Here is a 24106-nt window from a genome sequence, read left to right as displayed (position 1 = left end):
AAACTCAACAATAAAGAGAAAACAAGAACCTATCAGGCATGTGCCCTCCCTTAGTTTTAAGAGTGCAATTCTAATATTGGAGAAACTAGTGTAGTGTAGTGAAGTGTTCCCTTAGTAATAACTCCCTTTTCAACTGTGTTTTGAAACGTGTGAATCTCCCCTCATACTCCCCCTGCGCTGAGTTCCAGTGCACGGACCTGGCCACGGCCACGCCCCCTTCCTGCCGGCAGCCTGCGCGCTGCCCGCTGAGGACAACACCCCACGCCGCCTCGCGTCTGTCGCCCTCGCCGTGACTCATCAGTGGTGATGTGTTTAAATTTTCAACTTATTCAAACAAAAGCAAAAAAAAAAAGACATTTTTACTTCCACTTAGCAACAAGAACACTTGACATGTTTGTCTAATTCACACTGCTATGTTTTGTTCTAATTTTGTTTTGATATTTTATGATGTTTTGATATTCTATGATGATTTGATGTCTTATGATGATTCTTGCATGCACACAATATTGTTGATGTAAGTCCCCTTGCGACCCTTAGGAGGTCTTTAGAGTCTCTATACCCTCCCATAGATTAAGACCCCTGCCGTCTTCCGTGAGAGCCAATGTTCACTTTCTTTTGCAAGATAAATTTAAATTTGTTTACATTCAAATAATAATTGCATTGAGCGAATTCACATACGTTCTCCGCTCCCACGGAAGGGGGAGGAATGTAAAGGATGAGCCAGACAATAGGAGATTTTACTTTATTATATGAGCCTCCAACCAGTAACTTCATTTTTCCATTGCGGCCAAGCCACGGCCGGCAGTGTTAGCTGCGTGTAAATTCTTTCGTCCCACGGTCTAGTAACAGGAAGTCAGCACCGACGAAGGGCACCTTGATCACGCGCCTCTCTCATGTGCTTACGAGGTTACGCCGTCCCAGGCGTCGCTTAGCAGGCAAAGCTCTGGAAAGTTCCATGCCGCCCGCACGGTTTTCTCGGTTCTGACCAATCAGGGCGGAGGAAGCCGCGTGGTGCGTCGAATATACCCGGCCGGCCGTCGCCGGGCTCGCTCTCTTGTATTCTTGCTCACCCGCGAGGCGGATGCGCGCCCTGTAGCATTGAACATCTCCCGCTTCTCCCGGTGCTGCGGCACTGTGGACTTAGTTTTGGCAGACAACAACTTTCGGTAGCTTCGCGAACAATGTTCGCCAAATTGTAAGCTCTGGCTCACCCTCACCTCCCTAGGCATATGTAGCCCCTTTTCAACATGCTTTAGCCAATAAATGGCCTTTCTCTAAAAATTACTCTATTATTCCATAACGCCCACCGCCTGCCCATACCCGCCATCCTGTACAACACTACTGTTTGGATCATGTCATGCTGTAATTATAACATAATTTTTGATGTAATGTAGGTCGATAACACCCAAGAAGGTGAAATTAGCTTATCACTAATAATGAAATAAAGTGCTTATTTCAAATTTTTTAAAAAAAGACATGAACATGTAGAAATATGAATTTTTACAAGAAATTGATTGGGTTGGCCATATCTGCATGGACAACATACTACAAGCCTTTTTAAAAAAAAGCTGCCACAGAAAAACAGGCTGGTGGCTTTCAAGTGCAAAGAAATCAAAGAAATGACAGGAGCTGGTTTAACAATCAGCCAAATTTTTGAGTGATGATATGTAGGAGTTTTCACAGACAGATAGTAGTGGAGAGTAAAATGGGGAAAAACGGATGTCGCCCAGAAACTGGAGTACAATAAGGGCATGATGAGAGGGAAACCATAAACAGAAATGAAAAAGCAGACATATCAAGAAGATATAATATTGGGAAAGAACAAGGGAACAAATAGTAAGTCATGGTAGTGCCCCTGATTACCAGTCAAGGTGTGGAGGCTTCCAGGCTCGAACCTATTGCTTACGTCTTGCATAAAAATCCGTCACGTGTGGTGGCCGAAGACATCTGCTATATAAGGAATCATCCTCATTGTGGCCTTAAGAAAAGAGGGCATCTACTTACCCTTGGGGTGAAAACTGCCCCTAAAGGCAAAAGTATCAACAATGATCAACAACATGAGGATGCACGGGGCAATGAATACCACTGTATTAAAGAAACATAATGTGGGTCCACAAGAATAGATGTTCAGAACAAAGAAGTGAGTCGAACCATGAAAAAGTGTCATGATGACATCCCCATTGTCAAAATATCCCAGCATGTTTGCAAATTAAGTCACCTACATCATCTACTTACTTTCTTTATTTGTAACTATTTTTGTCTACTGTAAGCGAACATAAGAATGAGAAGTGTTACTTTTATATAACCAGGTGACATAAGGTAAAAAAGTAAAAATTAAAAAAGCCACCCAACAATACTTATAGCTTGTAAAAGTCCAGTGTCCATTGCAATAATACCCATGCCTAGAGGAGGCATTGTATTTTTTATCACCAATAAAAAGATTCCAGATTATTTGCTATTTGGATCTACAAAAGGAGACTGCCAAAAGGAAGGTGGGCATGAGAAAAAGATTGAAAAATCAATGGAAGGGCAACATTTTAGAAATTGGAATGTTTACAGTCAAAACTTTGAATGTGGCAGGGAAACTAGAAACTCTGAAAGGAAAATGCAGGGGCTGAATCTAAGAGTAGTAGGAATAACAAAAGTGAGAGGAAAGATTTTGTGAGATCTGCATAAAATTCAGCAAATTATAGCAAAGACACAGTTTGAAAATCACAAGAGAAGTACATACATTCAGAAAAGGGCAGGTGACACAGGAAGGTACCAGCTTCAAACATCGTTCTGAGACACAGTCTCCAAAATAAAGTCTCGGATTGTAAAGAGATCCCACTAGCAGATAGAGATCCCACTAGCAGATAGAGACTCTGATTATAATTTGGTGACGATGAAGAGTATTTACTAATAAGGGAAATAAATTTCTCAGTGATTCAGTGACTGCAGTGGACATTTTGTGAATAAAGCCATCTAGTGTGCATAATATATTTATTTATTTGGCTATAGCCATTATCAGATATGGAATTAAGATTAAAGGGAAGTAAGAATGAGAGCTGTTTCTTATAGGTTAAATATAAAGTCCCATGTTCTGGCCCAAGATAGGCCAACCAGAGCCCGACTGACAGCAGTGTCATTCTCTGCCAATTGCAATGGATGAGGTATGGAGGAAAATGTTGTACGCACATTGCCATGACAGTTGCCAAAAGACGTCTTGACCTTGGAACTGCTACTAATCAGTTGAGTAGGTTCTCAGTTGACGAGGCTGAGTGCACCCTCTACCAGTTCTACCACCAAGTAAAAATTTCTGGTGGTATGGGGGTTTATTACATATTATGAAGCTATAAAAGATGATGCATTAAAGAAAAGAAAATAATTCAACAATACACAGAACCTGTAAAACAATTTCAGTGTTAGTTTAAATAAAACCTATGGGTAAGCCTGCCATCAAATGCCAAATCATACAAGTGGTTGCTGAGACGTGGCTCTAGTGTGGGGTATGTTGCCTAATTTTTTTGAGGTCATGCATATAAAAAACAAGCTGTCTTTAAAATTACAAATACTTCAAGTTACATTAGAAATCAGAATTTAAGTGGATACAGTTGTCACATTTTAAATTTTTTTTATTTTTCATTTTTTTGTAAGCTGATATTATATAACAAACAACTCTCATTCTTATGTTCCTTGAATGTTAGTCAGAAATCTGATAATGACAGCAGCCTATGAAATCACAAATAAAAAATATATTAAGGGATGTAAATGGCTTTATTCACAAAAGATAAAGAATAGGCTGATGTTTAGTAGAATCTTCAGGAAGAATCAGATTTCAAGGAAGTAGGATACTTAATTATTCAGTAATGAACTCATGCATTTGAAGTTTTCTCCATCTGTAGATCAAGGAATGATGAGGTACGTTTGAAGTTCTCTAAGATTATAGATACTGCGTTAATGAACGTCACATTAAGCAGCTCAGCGGAAAAAGAATGGACATTTCCAAAAATTATAATAACAGAAGCTGGACAAGTATAGATATAATAATGGTAATGGCGAAGAAACCTTGGGAATAGAAGAATACAACTGACTGATGAAATAAAGAAACAAAAAATTTTGGAAAAAGAAAGGAATACAGCAATATGTGACTAAGGAATGAAATCGATATGCAGAATAAGGAAAATAAAATGAATGGCCCGAGCAAAAATGTGGAGAAGTCGAAACAGAACAGAAAAATATGGAGGGTGTTTGGGGCACAAGAGAATCAAACCCATTTTTGGTCATTTTAAACTTGTTCCAATTTTTATACTATTTATGAAGCAGTTTCAGAGCATAAAACATTTATGTACATTTGTTGTAAATAACTGCACTAGGATTGGCAACACTGTTGAGCACAGAGGGAAGCAGTCTTTTATTCAGAGCACAATGGGAATGCTGGAACAGTTTGCATGGTTTGTTTTGTTGCTGTGTGAACTCTAATTAAAGTGGACAGATGATTATGAGTGATTTGTCTGAAGAGATAGAAAAGATGCATCAGAAAATTATTGTACAACATCAGGTAAGCTAGTAATTATTTTATAAACTTAATAGACGAGAATTAACTAACAAATTAATAATCAGACTGAGCTGTTGAGCTTAAATGTATGGTAACAATATTTTATGGTACTTTCACTGTCACTGTATGTTATACTAGCACATTTTGCTTTTAATGAGAAAGGAAATGCTTCTGCAGAAGTTAGCAATGACTGCAGTCAAGATGAAGCAGAGAGCAGAGGAAGATATTGTTCCTGTTGTGTCTAGACAAGACAGCCTAGACACAATGAGAGGAAGCCGAAAGGCACGCGCTAAACTAAAGCAGGATGGCGTGAGGTCTGAAACAGGATACGTAATGAATGCTATAAAGAAAAGTACGTAGCTTCTGTAATACTTAACTTTAATCCATCCTTTTGGTACATCTGGAGATTGTGGCGATACAAGTGAGACTCTTTAGATACATGCAATGTTACTAATGGCGCCTTGCTAGGTCGTAGCCATTGACTTAGCTGAAGGCTATTCTAACTATCTGCTCTGCAAATGAGCGAGGCTTCGTCAGTGTGCATCGCTAGCTACGTCGTCCATACAACTGGGGCGAGTGCTATTCCGTATCTCGAGACCTGCCTTGTGGTGGCGCTCGGTCTGCGATCACACAGTGGCGACACGCGGGTCCGACATGTACTAATGGACCGCGGCCGATTTAAAACTACCACCTAGCAAGTGTGGTGTCTGGCGGTGACACCACATTCCTCCCCCGCAAATCGGTGAACGGTCGTGTTATAAGGCTTCCGCCCGCCGTGGGGAGGACCCCATGTTGACGTATGCGATGAGGTGGGGAGCCTAACAACAGGTGAGGCTGTGCCACCCGCACCCGGGCATTCGGTCCGAGAGGATCTAGGAAACGCCTGAAAACCTAGTCCAGGGTGCACGTCAACATGCGGTGTATGCGCCCGTAAAGAGACAGGAGGGGCCGAAGGGCCGACCTCCATTGCGTCGGGGTATCCGACGCGCAAAGACGCCATGTGGTCCGGAGTGGGCAAGAGTTCCATGGCGGAGGACAGCTGGTCACGGGAAGCGATCGGCGGCGCGTGACCCAGGGAGGCGCTTGGCGGCTGCAGCGAAGCGTCCACTGCGGGCGGCGCCGGCTGGAGGACAGGCGGCGGCAGCGTCGCGTCGCCATGGGGCAAAATGGAAGGCATCGTCGGTAACACCTGGGGATGAGGCGAGCCAGTAGATGGGTCCCAAGGGCGCTGACCAGACGGCACCGTCGCTGAAAGCAGACGGGGAGTGGCAGAACCCGTGCGACGACAGAGGCGCAGCTGATTGAGATGCCGACGCACCTCACCAGAGGCCCCCAAAACCAAATACATCGTGCGGCCGAGGCTGTGAAGAATGCGCCCTGCGAGCCAACGCCGTGAACCTCGATAGTTGCGATAGAATACAACGTCGCCTGGAGCAAAAGCAGGAGTCTGCCGCTGCACAGGAACCTGATGCGGCGGATGCAGCAAAGACATCAAGGTTCGATGAGGACGACCGTGGAGCAACTCAGCCGGCGAGCGACCATCTCGGGGCTGAGAGCGATACGAAGACAAAAAGAGCAACAATGCGTCCTCCCGAGAATGCGACTCTTTTAACTTCAACATCTGTGACTTGAAAGTCCGGACCAATCGTTCAGCGGCACCGTTTGACTGAGGCGAAAACGGCGCGGATGTCAGATGTTGAATACCATTGGCCTTGCAGAATGACTGAAATTCTGCGGACATGAATTGTGGGCCATTGTCGGAAACAATAGTCGGCGGAAGACCTTCAATGCAAAAGATAGCAGACAACGCTTGGATGGCGGCAGATGACGTCGTGGAAGACATCCGGACAACAAAAGGAAAAATTACTGAAGGCATCTACCACAACCAACCATCTAGCATTCCAGAATGGACCAGCAAAATCGATGTGCAAGCGTTGCCAAGGGGAAGTGGCTTTTGGCCATGCAAAGACTTTCCGCGGCGGTGCGGATTGTTGTTCGGCACACGCCATGCAAGAAGAACACATATTCGTAATCGCAGCAGCGATTCCCAACCAAGGACAGTGCTGACGAGCAAGTTGTTTCGTTCGCACTATACCCCAATGTCCTTGGTGAAGAAGCCGTAAAACAGAGGACTGTAACGAACGTGGGACCACGACTCTGGACTGATCATTATCAGAACGCAACAACAAAACACCACGTCGAACAAAAAGTCTCTCCTTGTGAGCAAAAAATCGGCGAACCAACGGATCCTCGATCCGAGACTTTGACAAAGGCCATTGCGTAGCAACAAAACGCAAAACGGTAGCAAGGACCGGGTCAGCAGCTGTGGCTGTAGCTACACGACGAAAATCAATCGGAAACGATTCGACCACCTCATCGGTTTCCGAATCAATGAACATGCAAGCAAGTTCGGAAGAATCGAATGCTCTATCCTCAGCAACAGGCAAACGGGACAACGCATCGGCGTTTCCGTGCTTAGCTGTGGACCGATACAAGATATCGTAGCGGTACTGCGAGAGGAAAATAGACCAGCGAATGAATTTCTGCGCTGTACGCGGAGGTACAGGCTTGTTCGGATGAAAAAGCGACGTCAAAGGTTTGTGGTCTGTGATGATGGTAAAGTGACGACCATACAAGAAATCATGGAACTTAGTAACACCAAACACGAGAGCCAAAGCTTCTTTCTCTATCTGTGAATAATTTCTTTGCGCATACGAGAGCAATTTGGACGCAAAGGCAATAGGGCAATCATGCGACCCATCTCTGTGCGCAAGCACAGCACCGATCCCGAAATCCGATGCATCTACCATCAACAAAAGAGGTTTCTGGGGATCGAATGGCGTAAGGCAAGTATTGGAAAGCAACGCCGATTTCAACTGGCGAAAGGCGCGTTCGCATTCCGTCGTCCAGACGAACGGAACACCTGTACGGCGTAAGCGATGAAACGGAGCTGAAAGGGAAGAGGCATGGCGCACAGTCACTCACACCTTGTAATTCTAAATCGTGTAATGTTCTTGCGACCTCATCACGCAATGCATGGGGAACATTGCGTGCTCTGAAAAATTTCGGTTGCGCGTTGACTTTCAGTTCCAAATGTGCTTCATAGTTCTGAGCGCAACCTAAGCCCGGTGCAAAAATGTCTGCAAATTCTTCACACAGACGAGAAACACTGTCTGAAGGCACAGTCTGATTCACTGATACGACCTGATTTACTATAGACATGTTAAACAACTGAAATAAATCCAAACCAAACAAGTTCACTGCTGTAGAAGAACGAAGAATGTAAAATGACACAAGTTTTGTTTGTCCCTTGTATGTTGCAAGAAGAGTGCACTGTCCTAACACAGGGATCTGCTGTCCTGAATAACTATGTAACTTAACAGGTGCGGCACGCAACGGAGGTTTGCCCAGTTGTTTGTAAGTGTCGTGATTGATCAATGAAACAGCAGCTCCGGTATCGAACTGGAATGGTATGACCTTGCCATTAAAGTCCAAATCTACAAAAAGTTTATTGTCCTGCTGACGACAAGAGCGACTGTCTCGTGCAATTAGAACTGATACAGGTACAGCATCACTTGCTAATTAATGTGATTTCCGGCGACGTCGACGCACACTTTGTGTGGAACGAACACTCTCACTGTTAGAGAAAGTGGCACTGGATGGGGTGGAATTAACTACATGAATGTCCATGGGCGAAGGTCCACGAGCCTGAGTGTTCTTGGTTCGATTCCGGCGCGAAGCAAAGGGCCTGGAATGGTTGTGATTGTCTGATCTGAGCTTTTTCTGGCAAACACTTTGAACATGTCCTTTCTTATTACAGAAAAAGCAAATAGCTTGGCGTGACGGGCAATTGTCACGCGAATGTCTAGTTGCACACCGCGGGCATGATTTCACTGCATTTGTATGCTTGCGCGGCAACCTGGTTTAGAGCGTGGCGGCAGCTGCGTGGACGTGCGCGAGGGCAGTTTACCGGTCCGAGCAGCGCGCCCGGCGGGCCAGTTAATGTTACACACGGCTGGCGAAGTTGCAAATGATTCCTGAGCAAAGTCAAGCGTGTCTTGTCTATCACTTGTTGAAGGGAGGGATTAACTAGTTTCAAAATCTGTTCCCGTATGCGAACATCAGAAACGTTCTGTGCTATTGCATCACGTACCATAATATCTGAATAAGGGAGTCCACATTCACACTCAAAAGCACAATCCCTTGTAAGGCCTTGCAATGTTGCAACCCACTCCCTATTAGTTTGACCGGCCGTACGTTTTGTACGAAAGAAAGTATACCTTTTTGCAACTACATTAACTGTTTCCTTGAAATAGGCATCTAAAGCAGACAAAATTTCTTCATAGGACAGAGTTGCTACGTCGCGTCGGGGAAATAATTTCACTACCACACGGTACATTTGCACCCCTACACACGCCAATAAATGAGGCTGCCGCTCGTTACCTTGAATTCTGTAGGCGGCGAGATGAAATCCAAACTGGCGTGACCACTCCGTCCATGTTTCCACGTCTGCTTGAAAATTACGGAATGGTGGTGCAACTGCATGTTGTGGCTGCGGTAGCGGTGAAGCGGCGGCTGCCGCATCGTTTTGCAGTGCACGTTGACCCTGGACGAGCTGTCCAAGGGCATCCAATAACGCCTGCATCTGCTGATTCTGCAAGCGATAAAATTCGGACAGTACATCTGGCGAAGCCATGACACAAGTAAATGTAAGCAATTAGAAAGAACAAGACCCTTTCCGTTGACTCGTCGCCAAAAATGTTGTGTCTAGACAAGACAGCCTAGACACAATGAGAGGAAGCCGAAAGGCACGCGCTAAACTAAAGCAGGATGGCGTGAGGTCTGAAACAGGATACATAATGAATGCTATAAAGAAAAGTACGTAGCTTCTGGAATACTTAACTTTAATCCATCCTTTTGGTACATCTGGAGATTGTGGCGATACAAGTGAGACTCTTTAGATACATGCAATGTTACTAATGGCGCCTTGCTAGGTCGTAGCCATTGACTTAGCTGAAGGCTATTCTAACTATCTGCTCTGCAAATGAGCGAGGCTTCGTCAGTGTGCATCGCTAGCTACGTCGTCCGTACAACTGGGGCGAATGCTATTCCTTATCTCGAGACCTGCCTTGTGGTGGCGCTCGGTCTGCGATCACACAGTGGCGACACGCGGGTCCGACATGTACTAATGGACCGCGGCCGATTTAAAACTACCACCTAGCAAGTGTGGTGTCTGGCGGTGACACCACAGTTCCCAACATCCTGAGAAGTAGAAGAGGAGTATTAGTCAATGGCAGCAGGACTGTGGGCAAGGAAGGACGTAAGAGTTCTACCTAAAGGCTTTCCTGCTAATGCACCTTGATGCCAGTTTTAATGCCACAATCAATTTAAAGAAAAAGAGAGAGAGAAAACACCCTTCATTCCTTCTAGGAACTTAGTGATTATAGTTGGCCAAATGTGTATCTTCGGAGGCTCGTTCAGTCAAATCTGATTACAAGGCCTTTTAAAAAAAAAAGTTAGTTCCAGAAATAATAAGACTGCAGCTTCAAATATTTCATAAGGAGCAGAATAAGAACTGTAAGGATGTGTAAAGTGTACACGTAATAAAATAATGTTACAGGTAGACTTATGTCTGTCACTCTTCATACCAAATGTTGACCAGTAACAAAGACGAAGAAACAGGAAGTCGAGAATTTACTATTGTACATTCTCTCTGTGCATCAGCATTTCTTTTACAAGGAAACACCATGTGCAACTGCCACGAGCGCTTCCTCAGCTTTGCAAGAACAAGCAGGTGAAAATGGAAAGTGAATACATTTGTCTTTGAATCTAAATTGCATAACTTCTTCTTTGTAAATATTTGTAATGAGCAGATACAGGGAATAAAACTATAATTATAAGCCCAAAAAATTTATTTTATTTCCTGTTTCCTTAATAAAACCTGAAGACTAGAATAAAGAGAGAGATACAAATACAATACATTCAGTTCACAAAAGAATCAAGTCCAAAATTTTACTTTTCCCTTCAAGGTAGCATATAACAGCACTTAAATTTCTCCTTCTTCAGTATGAGAATACATTACACAAAATATATTCTATCATTCAAACATTTTAAAATGGTGTAAACTTTTCCCTGTAATTCATTATTCACAAAAAACTTCATGCCTATTTTTCTCAATTCTTCTTTACAGTGACTTGATTCCCTTGTGCACAGGACACATGTTCATACAAGCAGGCACACCTCACACTTGCCTGACTGCTGTCTCCATCAGCTTTAGCAGTCTGACAGTCAAGTGTGTGCGAGTTGTGTCTGCTTGTGTGAATGTGTGTGTGTTTTCCTTTCAATTTTGAAGAAGGCTTTGGCTGAAAATTTAGTGTATAACAGTCTTTTCATTGTGCCTGTCTGTAGCTCAACGCGTCACCTTTATAGTGAATAGCAATCTACAACTGTGGATATTCCAACATGACTATTTAATGCACAATCAGATTGACAACCCATGCTTTCTACTAGCTGACTAGAATAACATGAAAAAAGAGGGAATGGCAGACAATCAGTGTGGCATTAAGAGAAATAATTCTGGCATAGTGATCGATAATGAAAGCAATACTTATGAAAAATCAAGACACTTTCAAAGGCTTTGTTGATCGAGAAAAAGCATTTGTCAATGTAAGGTGCAGCATGATGTTCAAAATCCTTAGAAAAACAGGTACGCAGTATACGGAAGATGGGTAATATACAATATGTACAATACAAATGGAAACAACAATAATAATGGAAGACCAAAGGAAAGCTATCAGATTAGACGTGGCGCAATGAAGGGAATAAAGTAAAAGGTGCAAAAGTGCAGTTAAAATACAGGACATAAAGGTATCTATACTAATAACAAAACTATAAACCTGCTTGTCTCTCTGTTTAAACAAAATTAATACACAAATTTTCATGGGATTTTCACAGGTAACTTGAGCATATTTTAGGGCAACATCTAGGATTTATTTCATCAAAATAGGAACACAGGAAAAAATGATACCCTAGTCTAAAGTTTTATCTAAAATTGTCTGCTCAGCTTATTAGTTCAGATCTTTAATCATCACAGCATATTACACAAAAGAACCATACATGGTGCTGATAAGTTTTTTTACCTCATTGACGGACATTTTTTCAGAAGTTTATGTCAGTGACAGACTTACGTGCCGCAATCTTAACTATACTCATACAAACGAACATTTATTTTATTTGGCCAGGATATATGGGTTTACTGATTTCATTTTGTGTAATAAAATCTTAACAATGTTGCTTTGCTTCTTTTGATAGGTTTTATTTACTTATTTGCTGAGAAAGAGAAGTTTAAGGAGTTTGAATTTATTAAGTTTGCTTTTTGATTTGAGTGCCTATTCACTATATTTTGATTTCGTTTTGTTTACAAATAAAAATGCCAAGAAAATGGCCCAGTCTTTCTGAACACACAAGGATGACTGAAAGACTGAGGACTGTGTGGTTTCATGAATCCAAGAATAACTCTGATTGCGAGAATTTTCTCACTCCTTACAAACCTTCACTTAGAGTTACTCTCTACAACATAACATCAAGGAAGCAGAAATATTGATGGGAAATGGCACGGGCAAGTTAGTCTTTATACCCTGAATCCTGTTTACTCCCAACAATTTACCATTTTGCCTTAAACATGTACAATTCCCAGTGAGTTTATGTTAAGCCATAACCATAAACAACACACAGGGCCAGATGCTGCATGTTGCAGGCATAGACCTTAGTATCAGTTGCTTTACACACAACCACCTCTATGTGGGTCTCACCTGTGTTAGTGAGGCAAAAAAGCTCCTCATTCATGTTCCCAATCATCCAATGCTGAGCTTCTGTCAGCTAGTTAGTAATAAGCTTTGCCAATAACAATGCTGTCCTTTGTGAAAGTGAGCAAGAATTACAAGCCCTTTTGAATAAGGTGAGCAGTCTATTTAACACAGAATAGTGACTGAGAATAAACCAAAGAGCAGCAGACATGAGATCAGTGAAAAACTTTAACATAAAAATTGAGGACCAACTAGCAGACAAAAAGGAGGGATTCTGTTTCCGCAAAACTAAAATAAGTCATTGTGCAGAGTGGATATAAGGAGGAGACTAGCACAGGCAAACAGATCATTCCTTGTTAACAGAAATCTTCTAGTATTAAACACAGAATTAATTTGTGGAAAACATTTCAGAGAATGTACATCTGGAGCAGAGCATTGTATGGAAGTGCGTCATGGAATGTGGGAAAACTGAAAAAGAATGTAATCGAAGTATTTGAAATGCAGTGTTACTCAGAAGATAAAAAATGTGGTTATCCGCAGAATTGAAGATGATAAGAATGTGTCAAAAACATTAACCAGAAGAAGGAATAGGATGAGTGTACATGGTTTAACACTTGAAGAATTAACTTTCTTGGTATCCACAAAGAATAAAAGTTGAAGGGGAAGGCATATAAATCTTATCAAGATCTGACTCAATATTTGAGCAGATTCTCTCAGATAGTACTTCATTATAGGTAACTGCATCACCTGCAAAGAGCCTGATTTTACTATTAATATTGTCTGCAAGGTCATCAGTATACAGCATGAACAGCAAGGGTCTCCACACATTTCTCTGGGGGGCACACCTGAAGTTACTTCTACATTTGACGATGACTCTCCATCCAAGATAACACACTGTGTCCCTGTGTTTTCCCTACCAAAAAGTCCTAAATCCAGTCACAAATTTCACTTGATATCCAATATGATCGAACTTTTGGCAATAAGCATAGATGTGGTACTGAGTCAAATGTCTTTTGGAAATGAAGAAATAATGCATCTACATGATTGCCTTGATCCAAAGCTTTCAGTATGTCATGTGAGAAAAGTGCAAGATGGGTTTCACGTGATCCATGTTTTCAGAATCCATGATGTTTGGAACTGAGGAGGTCATTCTGTTCAAGATGCCTCTTATGTTTGAGCTCAAAATATGTTTTAAGATTCTACAACAAATCAATGTCAAGTATAGTGGACAACAGTTTTGTTAATCACTTGTACTACCTGTCTTGTAGATGGGTGTGACCTGCGCCTTTTTCCATGAACTGGGCATGGTTTTTTGTTCGAAGGATCTACGTAGATTATAGTTAAAAGAGGGGCTAACTCAGCCACAGATTCAGTATAGAATCCAACAGGAATTCCATTGGGGCCTGGAGCTTTGTTCAGTTTTAATGATTTCAGCTGTTTCTCAACATCACTGACACCAATACTTATTTCATTCCTCTTTCTTGTGGTACAAGGATTACATTAGGGCAATTGTCCTGGGTTTTCCTTTGTAAAGGAACATCTGAAAATGGAGTTAAGTGTTTCAGCTTTTTCTTTTTCAGTTCCTGTCTCATTCACTAGGGACTGGACACTAACTTTGGTGCCACTAACAGCCTTCATATACGACCAGAATTTCTTTGGGTTCTGTGGAAGATCACTTGACAATATTCTGCTACAGTAGTAATTGAAAGTTTCATGCATTGCTCTCTTGACTGCCAAATGCATTTCATTCAGCATCTATCCTACACTTTGTTTTATAGCTGTTATGAAGTAGTCTCGATTTCTTTACAGTGACTGTATACCATGGACGTTCCCTCCCACTGTGAACTGTTCTACTAGGTATGTATATATCCAGTGTGTGGTCAACTATTCTTTTAAACCTGAGCCGTAGTTCCTCAACATGCACCTGCCATGTGCTGAAAGTTTCAAGTTCCTCATTGTGATATGTCACTCCTGATATTTCGTCTAGTTTGTCGAACATATATAGCTTACTGCTTGTTTTAGTTGTTCTTTGTACTTTGGTAATCAAGGTTGTGGCAACCACATCATGGTCACTGATACCAGTTTCGATACAGACATCCTCAAAGAGGTCAGACCTGTTCTCAAAGAAGTCAGGCCTGTTTGTTGCCATTAAATCGAAAATATTTACATCATCAGTGGGGTTCTGACCTAGGCTGTCTGTTCTAGGTAGTTTTCACACAAGGCATTTAGTAATGTTTCAAGGATTTCTTTTCACACCCTTCACTAACAAAACTGTAATTTTTCCAGTTGACTGTTGGATGATTCAAGTCTCCACTGATTATCACAGTATGATATGGACGCTTTCTCTAAAGTTCTCAGTTACATCAGGAGATAAGTCTGGTGGGCGATCGAAGGACGCAGTTATCGTTTTATGCCCAACCTTGATGCTGAGTCCTGCCGAAACAATCTTACATGCAGCTTCAATCCCTATCGTGTTGGATTTGAGCTTCTTGCCTATCGCGACAAATACACCACCTCTGTTTCCCATTTGTCTATCCTTCTGATATCGCTTAAATCTTCCCCAAAAGTCTCACTGCTATCAGTTTCAGGTTTAAACTAGCTTTCCGTATCTATTATTATGTGTGAGCTTCCCTGCTTTTCATGAGCCCTTCGAACTCTAATACTTTGTTGCAAATACCTCGGTATTTGACCATTAGTATTTTCATACTCTCACTTGTGGGAGGCCTTTCTTTCAATCTTACACTGATATTTCTACGCTTACCACAGCTATTGTTTTTTTGGATTGATGGAGAGTCTTCTAATCTAAAAAACCCTTGTGTGCACCACACACACAGTCAGCTACTTGAGTAGCAGCCTCTAATGTGTAGCACAAACCTGATCCATCTGGGGCTACTCTATTGTTATTAACACTATGGCACAAGTCCAGGAATTTGCAGTCTAGCTTGTCAAAGAACCTTTGAAGTCTCTTGGTTCAGTCCTTCCTCTCCAATCAGAACCAAAAGGCCACAACCAGGTCTGGGGATATTGCTGTAAATTGTGGGCTTCATTGAACCTCCACGTGCAAGGCTGGTCTTCTCAACCTTCTCTGCCAGTCGCTAGAATGACCCAAGAATGACCTCGGAGCCCAGATGGCAGGCATCATTTGTTCCAACATTTGCAATAATCTGCAGTTGGTTGCAGCCTGTTCCCTCAATTGCTGCCAGAATAGCCTCTTCAACTTGTTGAAGGCGGTCCCCAGGCACACACACACACACAGAGTGCACATGGTGCCTTATCCTGTCCCTGGCTATCGTTTTCCTAAGCTGTACCACCATTTGCTGTACATTTGAACTACTGGTGAGTAATAGACCCTTAACCTTTTGTGTTTGCCTTCTCCTGACCCCAGACAAAACATGTTTCACCAAAGAGGTGAAAAAGTCCCACTGGCTCAGATTAAGTTTCAGTGAAAGGCAGCACCTCAAACTTTGTTCCCATCCATCCTGTACAGGGCACCTAGATCTACCAGTGACACACCACTCACAGTCAAGTGAACAGGTAATGACACATCCTGTGCTTTCTGCAGAGCAGACAGGATCCATAGGGGAGGATAGTACTTGAAGTACCCCTACTACAAATATCACAGGTACATAACTCTTGCAAGCTCTTCCAACACACTGATTTGCACCAGCTGCCAATCGTTTGACAGTAGTCAGGGCGATTTCCAGGTGCTTATGAACATCAACCAACTCATTCCGTGTTTGAGAACAGCATTCACAGTGAGGCTGCATTTTGCTAGTACAGTGAACAAATAACTTTGAATTAAATCTCGTGATTATATTTTAATCTGTTGAGCTAAAAAGTTGCTAATTCTCAATAAGAACTGAAGCAGATACACAAAACGAGATTTCTATTACAAATTACTAGTTTCCTAAAACCTTTAGATGTTAATTATAGTTGTTAGCATAATGCAGATAACATATCATATATTTCTGTGAAAGTAGGAAATAGTTTTGCCTGCATGCGCCAATCGTAGCCGCGTACATGTCTCAGTGTGCTGACCTGGCTGCTGGTGCTGCCCTCTGTTGGTCTGGCAGCATGGCTCACCTGTTTGAGTTGCTGCGGTCTCTTGTGTCGGCAAGCGGAGCATAGTGCTGGTGCCGTGATATACATGGTGGAATATGTATAAGTGCAGATATTTTTATATGTGGTACCTTAATATACAGAGTGTTTCAGAACTGATGGTCGATATTCAAGCATACGACAGGAATAATCATTCGAAACAAAAAAGTCAAGTAAACATGGGGTCTAAAATGCATACCTTAAGAGCTATGAGCAATTCTTGATCTCGAATACTGTGAAACAAATCTCTTCTATTGCAAGCTCTTTGCTTTCCATATTTTGGGAAGTGGTAGTATGGATTAAAACAAGAAAAACAAGGTCCAGTAAACACGTGCCCTAAAACACATAATTTAAGGGCTATGAGCACTTATTCATCTTCACTATTTTGAAACACAACTCTTCTAATGAACAAGTGCTCATAAATTTTAAGGTATGCATTTCTGAGCAAGTTTCCTGGGCATTTTTTCCTTGTTTTGGTCCATATTACCACTTCCCAAAAATATGGAAAGCAAAGAGCTTGCAGTAGAAGAGATTTGTTTCACAGGATCGATGATCAAGAATTGCTCATAGCTCTTACGGTATGTGTTTTAGACCCCATGTTTACTTGACTTTTTTTGTTTCGAATGATCATTCCTGTTATATCCCTGAATATTGACCACCACTTCTGAAACACCCAGTATACACACATCAGTGTATTGGTTGTTTTTTCTCTGTGACAAACACTCTTATCACAAACACGTCACAAACTTTATGATCTGATGTTTTCTGCATAACCGTAACTGCACCACTAAGTAGACTATGCCTGTCAGTATAGAGTAACTGTCTTGTGTCCACACTTCAACACCTGATCTGCTGCCCAAGGGGGAAAAAAATAAGCAATAATAACTTACTCTTGCCATGTGTGCTTGGAGGTACTAACCAACATAAAAATGTGTGATGTGTAATAAGTATAATTATTAGTCAGCTAATGACATAAATACTGATGTAAAGTTGTTAAGTAAACCGTCCTCTTACCAACAGAAATATTTGCACTTGATCCATTACACCCTGTATGTCGTGCAGGTAGCCCTTGGCACTTGGTGCTCATGTCACTACAGCAACAATTGAAAGGATTGTGTATAGGCATGTGAATGCTACTGTTTGGCCTCTGGTCAATCTATTTGGGGGTATGTTCTCTGTCTGGTGTTGCACTTTGCACTAATTAAAACGCGACAACAGTTGTATCTGCTCTGCTTCTGCTGTGACTTCAAACACATGACACCACTTATTGTCAAAGAAGACACTAGGTTTCTGGTCAAATATGTGGGCCCAGAATAAAAAATTAAGGCTGATACATTGCCAGTATCACTAAAGCTCAGATATAAAACTTGGGGTGGCACCTAGAATGAAAGGGCAATTTATCTCTTTTTTTTTTTTTTTTTTTTTTACATCTGTTGTCCCAGCTGTATTGGGGATAGTCCAGAGAAAGAATTTTTAATATCCCTCCCCCAACAACTATTTGTGGCAGTTTCCTTTATGCTTAGCAGAAGCAAGTTCTGTCATACTGGCGGGACAGCTAAAATGAAGGAAGGGCTCTTGTTGTTCTTAATAAAATGACAGTTTAAATGTTCGGAAAACCAGAAGTTCACTCCTGTCATTTAATCTGTTATCCTACCTGTCACTTGATTCCAATAGTTTTTTTTTTTTTTTTTTACTTTACATACGGTTAGTTCCAGATCCTTAATTTGAATCTATTAGTTTGTTTCACATTTACTCAATTACCAATGGCACCAATTGTTTTTGTTTCAACAATTTGTTGTGTGTTGGGCAGGGTGTGTACTGATTTTAATAAATTGTATTTGTGGACTATAAATGAAATTTATTATTCATAATGAAATTTGAAAACTTGTTCATACACAAACATTTTAAAAAGATACTTGGATTCAGAAAGTACTAGACACTTAAAAGATCCTATGGAGCAATTAATTGTCTCTTTGCAACTACACAGGAAAAAAATGTAAACACTGCAGTGCTACTGCACTCCACATAAATGTAATATAACACACAAATTCATACAGTGTTCATTCATGTAACCTCAGGGCCAAAATAATGTAATAAAAAAACAGTTTAAAAAATGATCTGATCAAATGAAGTAATTACATACTTAAATACCAATACATTATAAAAATAATAACATGATTTGGACTCAGGCATCAAGTATCTCGGTCTTTATTCATATTAAATTCACAGAAAGTGAACTTCCATTATCACCGCTTCCCATAAGATGGAAAGTCTGTTGATTCGTAGCACATCCCGGACACGTATGCAACGTATCATGGATAAACAAGTCACAGTCCAAACAAAACACTTGACTGCAACGTCCACACTCATACACCTGGAAACAATGAATATAGAGTCAACTGTACGTACTCAACTAGTTTTTATTTGTTGAGTAGCACATGGCAGTAAGTTACAATACATAACAAAAAGTTAAGTGACGGAACACATTGTAAAATTATGCGAGCAGTACAGTATAAATGAAAAGTTCTAAAATTAACTCCATTATCTTACAAATACACATTTTTTCTTTTAATTTAATATGATAACTCACATGTTTATCATGATCTCCATATGACCTCTGACAGGCGTAGCACTGTTTGTGAAGATCAAGATTTTGTTCCATTTCAACAAAATTTTCCACAGGAAACAAATGATGGTAAGAACGGGCCAAATGAGGTGCAGAGACAAGTGTGAGCCCACATGCTCGGCATTCAACAGGCAGTTCACAATATCGACTACAACATTGAGGGCAGAAGTATCCTGCTCCACTATGGCTCACACCTTTGGCTTCTGCTGCTGGTACATCTAAATGGCTGCCAACAAATGCTTCTGCTACAGTTATAGTGTGAGGCGAAATAACCACTATGTTTTAACTGTGATTTAAGATAATTATTATTTTAGGGTTAAAAAACATGACACAGGATAAATACAGTGCAATTTTTTCCTGATATTGTCAGACAGAAGAGTAAATGGTGTACATATCTTACGGCATGCATATGAACACGGGACAAATACAATACTGTTATTAATAGTAAATGAAATAATGATTTTATTGAATTCCTATTTCGAAGACCAAAAAGAGAAGATGGAAAAACAGGCAAAACAAAAGTAGACTAATCTGACATGTCCCTTTGTATTTTTAGCTATTCTTCTCTGTTTCACTGTTCGCTTCTCTGGAAAATATCAGTCACTAAAATTTAAACAGCTAAAAGCAGCAACAACATTCTTTACTGAAATAAACAGACTTATAAAAGTTCTCAAATACAAAATCTGACATGGTAATTGAAGAAAATTAATACAGAATTTTTTAGAATCATTGTAAGTAGTGTCAAGTTCCAAGTAATGTATGTAATACATCACTAACACACAGAAAATTTCCAGACATATTTAAATAATGCCAGTGTTTAACTTTTATAAGAAAGGTAACAAGGAAGAGCTACATAAACAACAATGAATTTTCCTAGAGACATCTTTTTCAAAATATCTGACAGAGGAATGTACTCAATAGCAGTATCAAACATTTCACTTAGTGCGGCAATATACTACATGCCTTAAATAACAAAGTATTATCAGTTGTGTTTCAGTGATCTGTTCAAATTACAAGTATATGACATGACACCCTTTTACAAAAGCTAAGATTTTATGGAATTAACAGTATTACAAACAACTCAACTGAATCAAGCTTAACACATGTAATGTAAAAAGTGGTGCTGAATACTTCACACAATGCTGGGGAGAACATTTTAGTTACTCAAGAAAATCCTCAAATGGAGTTCCACAGGGATCAATTATGGATCCACTCATGTGCTGGGATAATACTGGAGCGGTGTGGCACAACCACAACAGCACGGCATGCCAAGCGAAGCAGCATTGGCGAAACAAACCAGTGCTGCTAATGCGCACAATTATAGTGACACTGCATGTAGAGTGGCATGGAGCAAAGCAGCACTGAGCGTATCAAACTTGTATGTTTCTGGGAGTGGTGACCAGAGCAATTGAGTGACTGGCTGCATTCAGGCAACACTGACAGTGTTCAGCTTTTGCTATGGGCTGCAGCATCAATACTGTTGCTGGTGTTTGTGTTTCTTTTGTTGCAGTGCCAAGAAAATCACATTAGCGGACACCATGACAGCAGCTGTTTTTACTTGGTGTCCTTTATGAGACCAGTGAGAAAAGAATCATTGTAGCTGATTCATTTTGGACTAGTTATGTGATGAGATGGAGCAAAATTAGACTAAAAGGACACAATACATTTCTCTGATATCTTATTTTTTTCACTGTATTAAAAAATGAAGCAATAATAAAGTTGAATTAGCAGAACTGACAAACACATGATAACCATGTTTCATTCTACGAGAAAAAGTTTGTAAAACTGTCTCTCATCTGAAGCTTTGTTAAAGTTTCGTCCTGTGTGATATGTGCCTTGCACAGAATACTCAATTTATACTATACATTGTTCATCGACATTCAGGTCTCTTTCTAGGCCAATGACAGTGTTGTACAGAAAAAATGTAAATTTTACAATATTGTCAGCAAATTGTGATGAAGTTTCTTTTGGCTTCCAAAATATGTTTCACTTAGTGCTCATTATTCCCAAAGCACATTCATCACTTTGATCTGAAAAGGCGTTTGTTGAAATATTCTTTCCGTGGGTCTAAAAACATCAACTGGACGATTTGATAAAATGCCTCAACAATGGATATGCCTCATCTCCAATAAATAAAAAAGGCAATATAACTGACATCTTTGATAGTGGAGTGTCTGCCGGTATGTTAAGCTCCCCTTCTTAAACCAAGCAGAATACACCTTAAGAATGAAATCTACCACAAACGCTTTCCTTCTGATATCTCCCAACATTGAATGTAATGAATTTTCTGAGAACATCTGCAACTGCTGTAGTACTTTTGAATGAAAATATTTGTAACTATAAAACATTGTTCCAGAATTTTCAGGGCATGTCAGACGAATGTGTTTTCTGTCAATGTCACTGACTGCATTTGGAAAGTTCTCTAAGTTATATAAATCATTTACAGTATTTAGAAAATCATCTTCAGAAGGCACCCTCATGTAGAGTGGTTGGGCACAATTCCACAACACTGGTAGTTGATTCACCAACTACTACAATGGTTGTGGATGCTATTGTGCATGTCAGAATCATGTCTCGGAAACTTCTTCTGATTTCTAGGAACCTGTAATAATTCTCATTTCTCCAGCTGTCAATGACACTTCAAAAATTACATTATTCCACCAAAAAAATCTGCAGTTACGTGTATATCACGCTAGACAAGGAAGTTATGTACAGCACCATATAACAACATATTCTCCTCTTTGTGGGCTATCATTTGCCAAAATCTCATTTTGATATCTCAAACAGTTTATGAGATACGAAGGTGTTATGAATATTTCATTTTTGCTTTAAGGTCTTGGCACACAAACTGAACAGAGTGTCCTATATACAATCCATTATCTTGAGATAGAATGAGTTATAGATCTCATCCAAGTTCACAGAATACTTCAATATGTTAACTATATTTGATAAGTAGTCACATATGACCTAATGTGCACCAAATGCAAACTCATAGTGACCTCTATTTTTCATTGCAAACTATTCGGCTTTCTTGCAGTAGCTTAATAATTTTTAAGTATCACAATAATTATGAGAATTACTGAAATGATAAGCAGTTCATACGAAGCTGACGAAAAAGCAACGAGATGCACAAGAATCAATTTTTTTACCAAGTTATTTCTTTGAGAAAGATTGTAGATCAGCCAGCTTGCATGCTTTTCCGCCCTTGCAGCCAAGCGAGCCGTGATGCTACTTCCTGGCCCCACTATACCTAGATGTGAAGCTGCGCTGTGGCAGCTGCCTTCGCATAGCTCTGCTCTGTTGGGTCACTTCACTATAATCTGGTTCTTAATTACCTTGTGTGTTCTGAACACTGGAAATTTTAATTCAACAGTTATTTTAAAATTACTTTGCCTGGCAATAATATATAATGATCATAGTACACATCACATGAAATTAAAAAACTGGACAATCTGTAGTGAGTACTCTTGCAGAAAATAACATGTATATTTCCACCACGTGAGAAAACTCACCACATGCAGATGGTGAGAGGAGTTTCTTTCCCCTCTGCTGTGGTGTGGTGTGGGAAGCCCATTTTAATAAGTGAAGATTCCAGGCAGGATGCAGCTGGTGGTGGCTCAACATGCATAAAAAGTTGGTCACGGTAGTGGCAGTCATCGAGAACAACACCAAACTCACCCCCAGTCTCTCGGCTTAGGCGACGACATACGTGTACTTCTGCTGCTAGGCCCACTACTGAGCACCGTACACCTTGCTTTTTCAGAGACTACAAATAAGGAAAGTCTGCATTCATTCACAGAGCACTAAGACACAGTTAACATTCTGTTAAAAAATGATAATTAATTATTTATAGGATGACATAACAAATAACAATTGTACTGTAACCAACAGATTGTAATGCACTATAAATTATGCCTCTGAGTTGCACAAAGAAGATAAGGCACTACCTCTGCCACTGCTTACACATAATTTAATTGTGTGTTACTGAAGGACATAAATGGCTTACCAGGGGAAAAGTGTGTGTTCACAAGAGGGGGAGGAGAGTGCAGTTGTAGGAAGGCAAAGGAAAAGGGTGTGGGGAGAGCAGGAAGGAAGGAAGAAAGGAGGGAATATTAGGGTTTAAAGTCCCATTTGAGAAGGAGTGTTTGGAATGATTCTGCAAACAAATCGGCTGTGCCCTTTGAAAGGAGCATTCTATCATTTGCTTGATGCAATTTAACGAAATTGCGGAAAGGGGGAATCATGGGAGGGGGAGGGGAAGGTAGAGAGAGAGGTGCAAGGGGAAAGGGGACAGGAAATGCTGGGGGTATAGGGAACAAGACAGAAGGGAAAACAAAATTCATGATCATGAAGGACAGCAAGAAGTGCATGCAAGCAGAGAGAGAGAGAGAGAGAGAGAGAGAGAGAAAGCACAATAACTCTGATGATGTTGCAACAAAGAACTAACTTTTTTTTGGACTTTGTGAACGACAAGACTGTATGATATAAGAGAGGGAGCTTGGATGTTAGCACCCAAATTGTATGTTTTCTCGCAAGTATGACAACCGCAAGTTATGACAAGTTCATTTTAACATGAAAGCCAACATTATTGTAAAATGTAATAGTATCTACAAGAACATGTATAAAAAGTGTAAATAAGATCGTTTCTGAAACATACTTTCAAAGAAACGAATAATGGAAAATCCAGGATAGAATAATGACAATATTATGAAAACAATAGATTGCTACTCACCATATAGCAAAGATGATGAGTTGCAGACAGGCACAACAAAAAGACTACTAAACATATAAGCTTTTGGCCAGAAAATCTTCTGACTTCTGAAATAGTCAACATACACATACACATTTCTGTAACCACAGCTCACACACATTTGTGATCACTGTCTCTGGCTGCCAAGGACAGACTGCCTGACCTCAGCAGCCAGAGACGGTGGTCATGTTTGTGAGCTGTGTTTGCATGAAAATGCGGATGTGTATGTTATCTGTTTCAGAAGAAGGTCTTCTGACCGAAAGCTAGTCTTTTTGCAGTGCCTGTCTACG

The 24106-nt window shown here is 40.6% G+C and overlaps 2 protein-coding genes across 2 annotated transcripts in view; both read right to left on the bottom strand.

Annotated features, from left to right (window-relative positions):
- Positions 1 to 4898: 4898 nt before the first annotated feature.
- Positions 4899 to 9827, bottom strand: LOC126473862 (trithorax group protein osa-like). Its single transcript, XM_050101190.1, has 2 exons — positions 8981 to 9827; positions 4899 to 5785 (listed from the first exon to the last, which is right to left on the bottom strand). Exons 1-2 carry the CDS (start codon positions 9231 to 9233, stop codon positions 5229 to 5231), a joined length of 810 nt encoding a protein of 269 aa, XP_049957147.1. The 5' UTR covers positions 9234 to 9827; the 3' UTR covers positions 4899 to 5228.
- An 8488-nt stretch (positions 9828 to 18315) lies between these two features.
- The window catches only part of LOC126473891 (general transcription factor IIH subunit 2), a 104123-nt gene continuing 98332 nt past the window's right edge, over positions 18316 to 24106 (bottom strand). The window contains exons 5-7 of the mRNA XM_050101230.1: positions 22579 to 22832; positions 19031 to 19292; positions 18316 to 18814 (exon numbers count right to left, since the gene is read on the bottom strand). Coding sequence (XP_049957187.1) covers positions 18653 to 18814; positions 19031 to 19292; positions 22579 to 22832 — 678 coding nt within the window. The 3' untranslated portion in view covers positions 18316 to 18652. The remainder of the gene's footprint in view (positions 18815 to 19030; positions 19293 to 22578; positions 22833 to 24106) is intronic.

This window comes from Schistocerca serialis, chromosome 4 (assembly GCF_023864345.2).
Source record: "Schistocerca serialis cubense isolate TAMUIC-IGC-003099 chromosome 4, iqSchSeri2.2, whole genome shotgun sequence".
Lineage (NCBI taxonomy): Eukaryota > Metazoa > Arthropoda > Insecta > Orthoptera > Acrididae > Schistocerca > Schistocerca serialis.
This window is presented reverse-complemented; position numbering and strand designations above follow the sequence as displayed.

Excerpts from the sequence above, each read along its gene's own strand:
- LOC126473862 (XM_050101190.1), bottom strand. The coding sequence starts at position 9,233 with ATGGCTTCGCCAGATGTACTGTCCGAATTTTATCGCTTGCAGAATCAG. Across the intron at positions 5,786-8,980 it reads CGCCGCCTACAGAATTCAAG|CGACGGTGCCGTCTGGTCAG; the intron begins GTAACGAGCGGC and ends GTCTGCTTTCAG.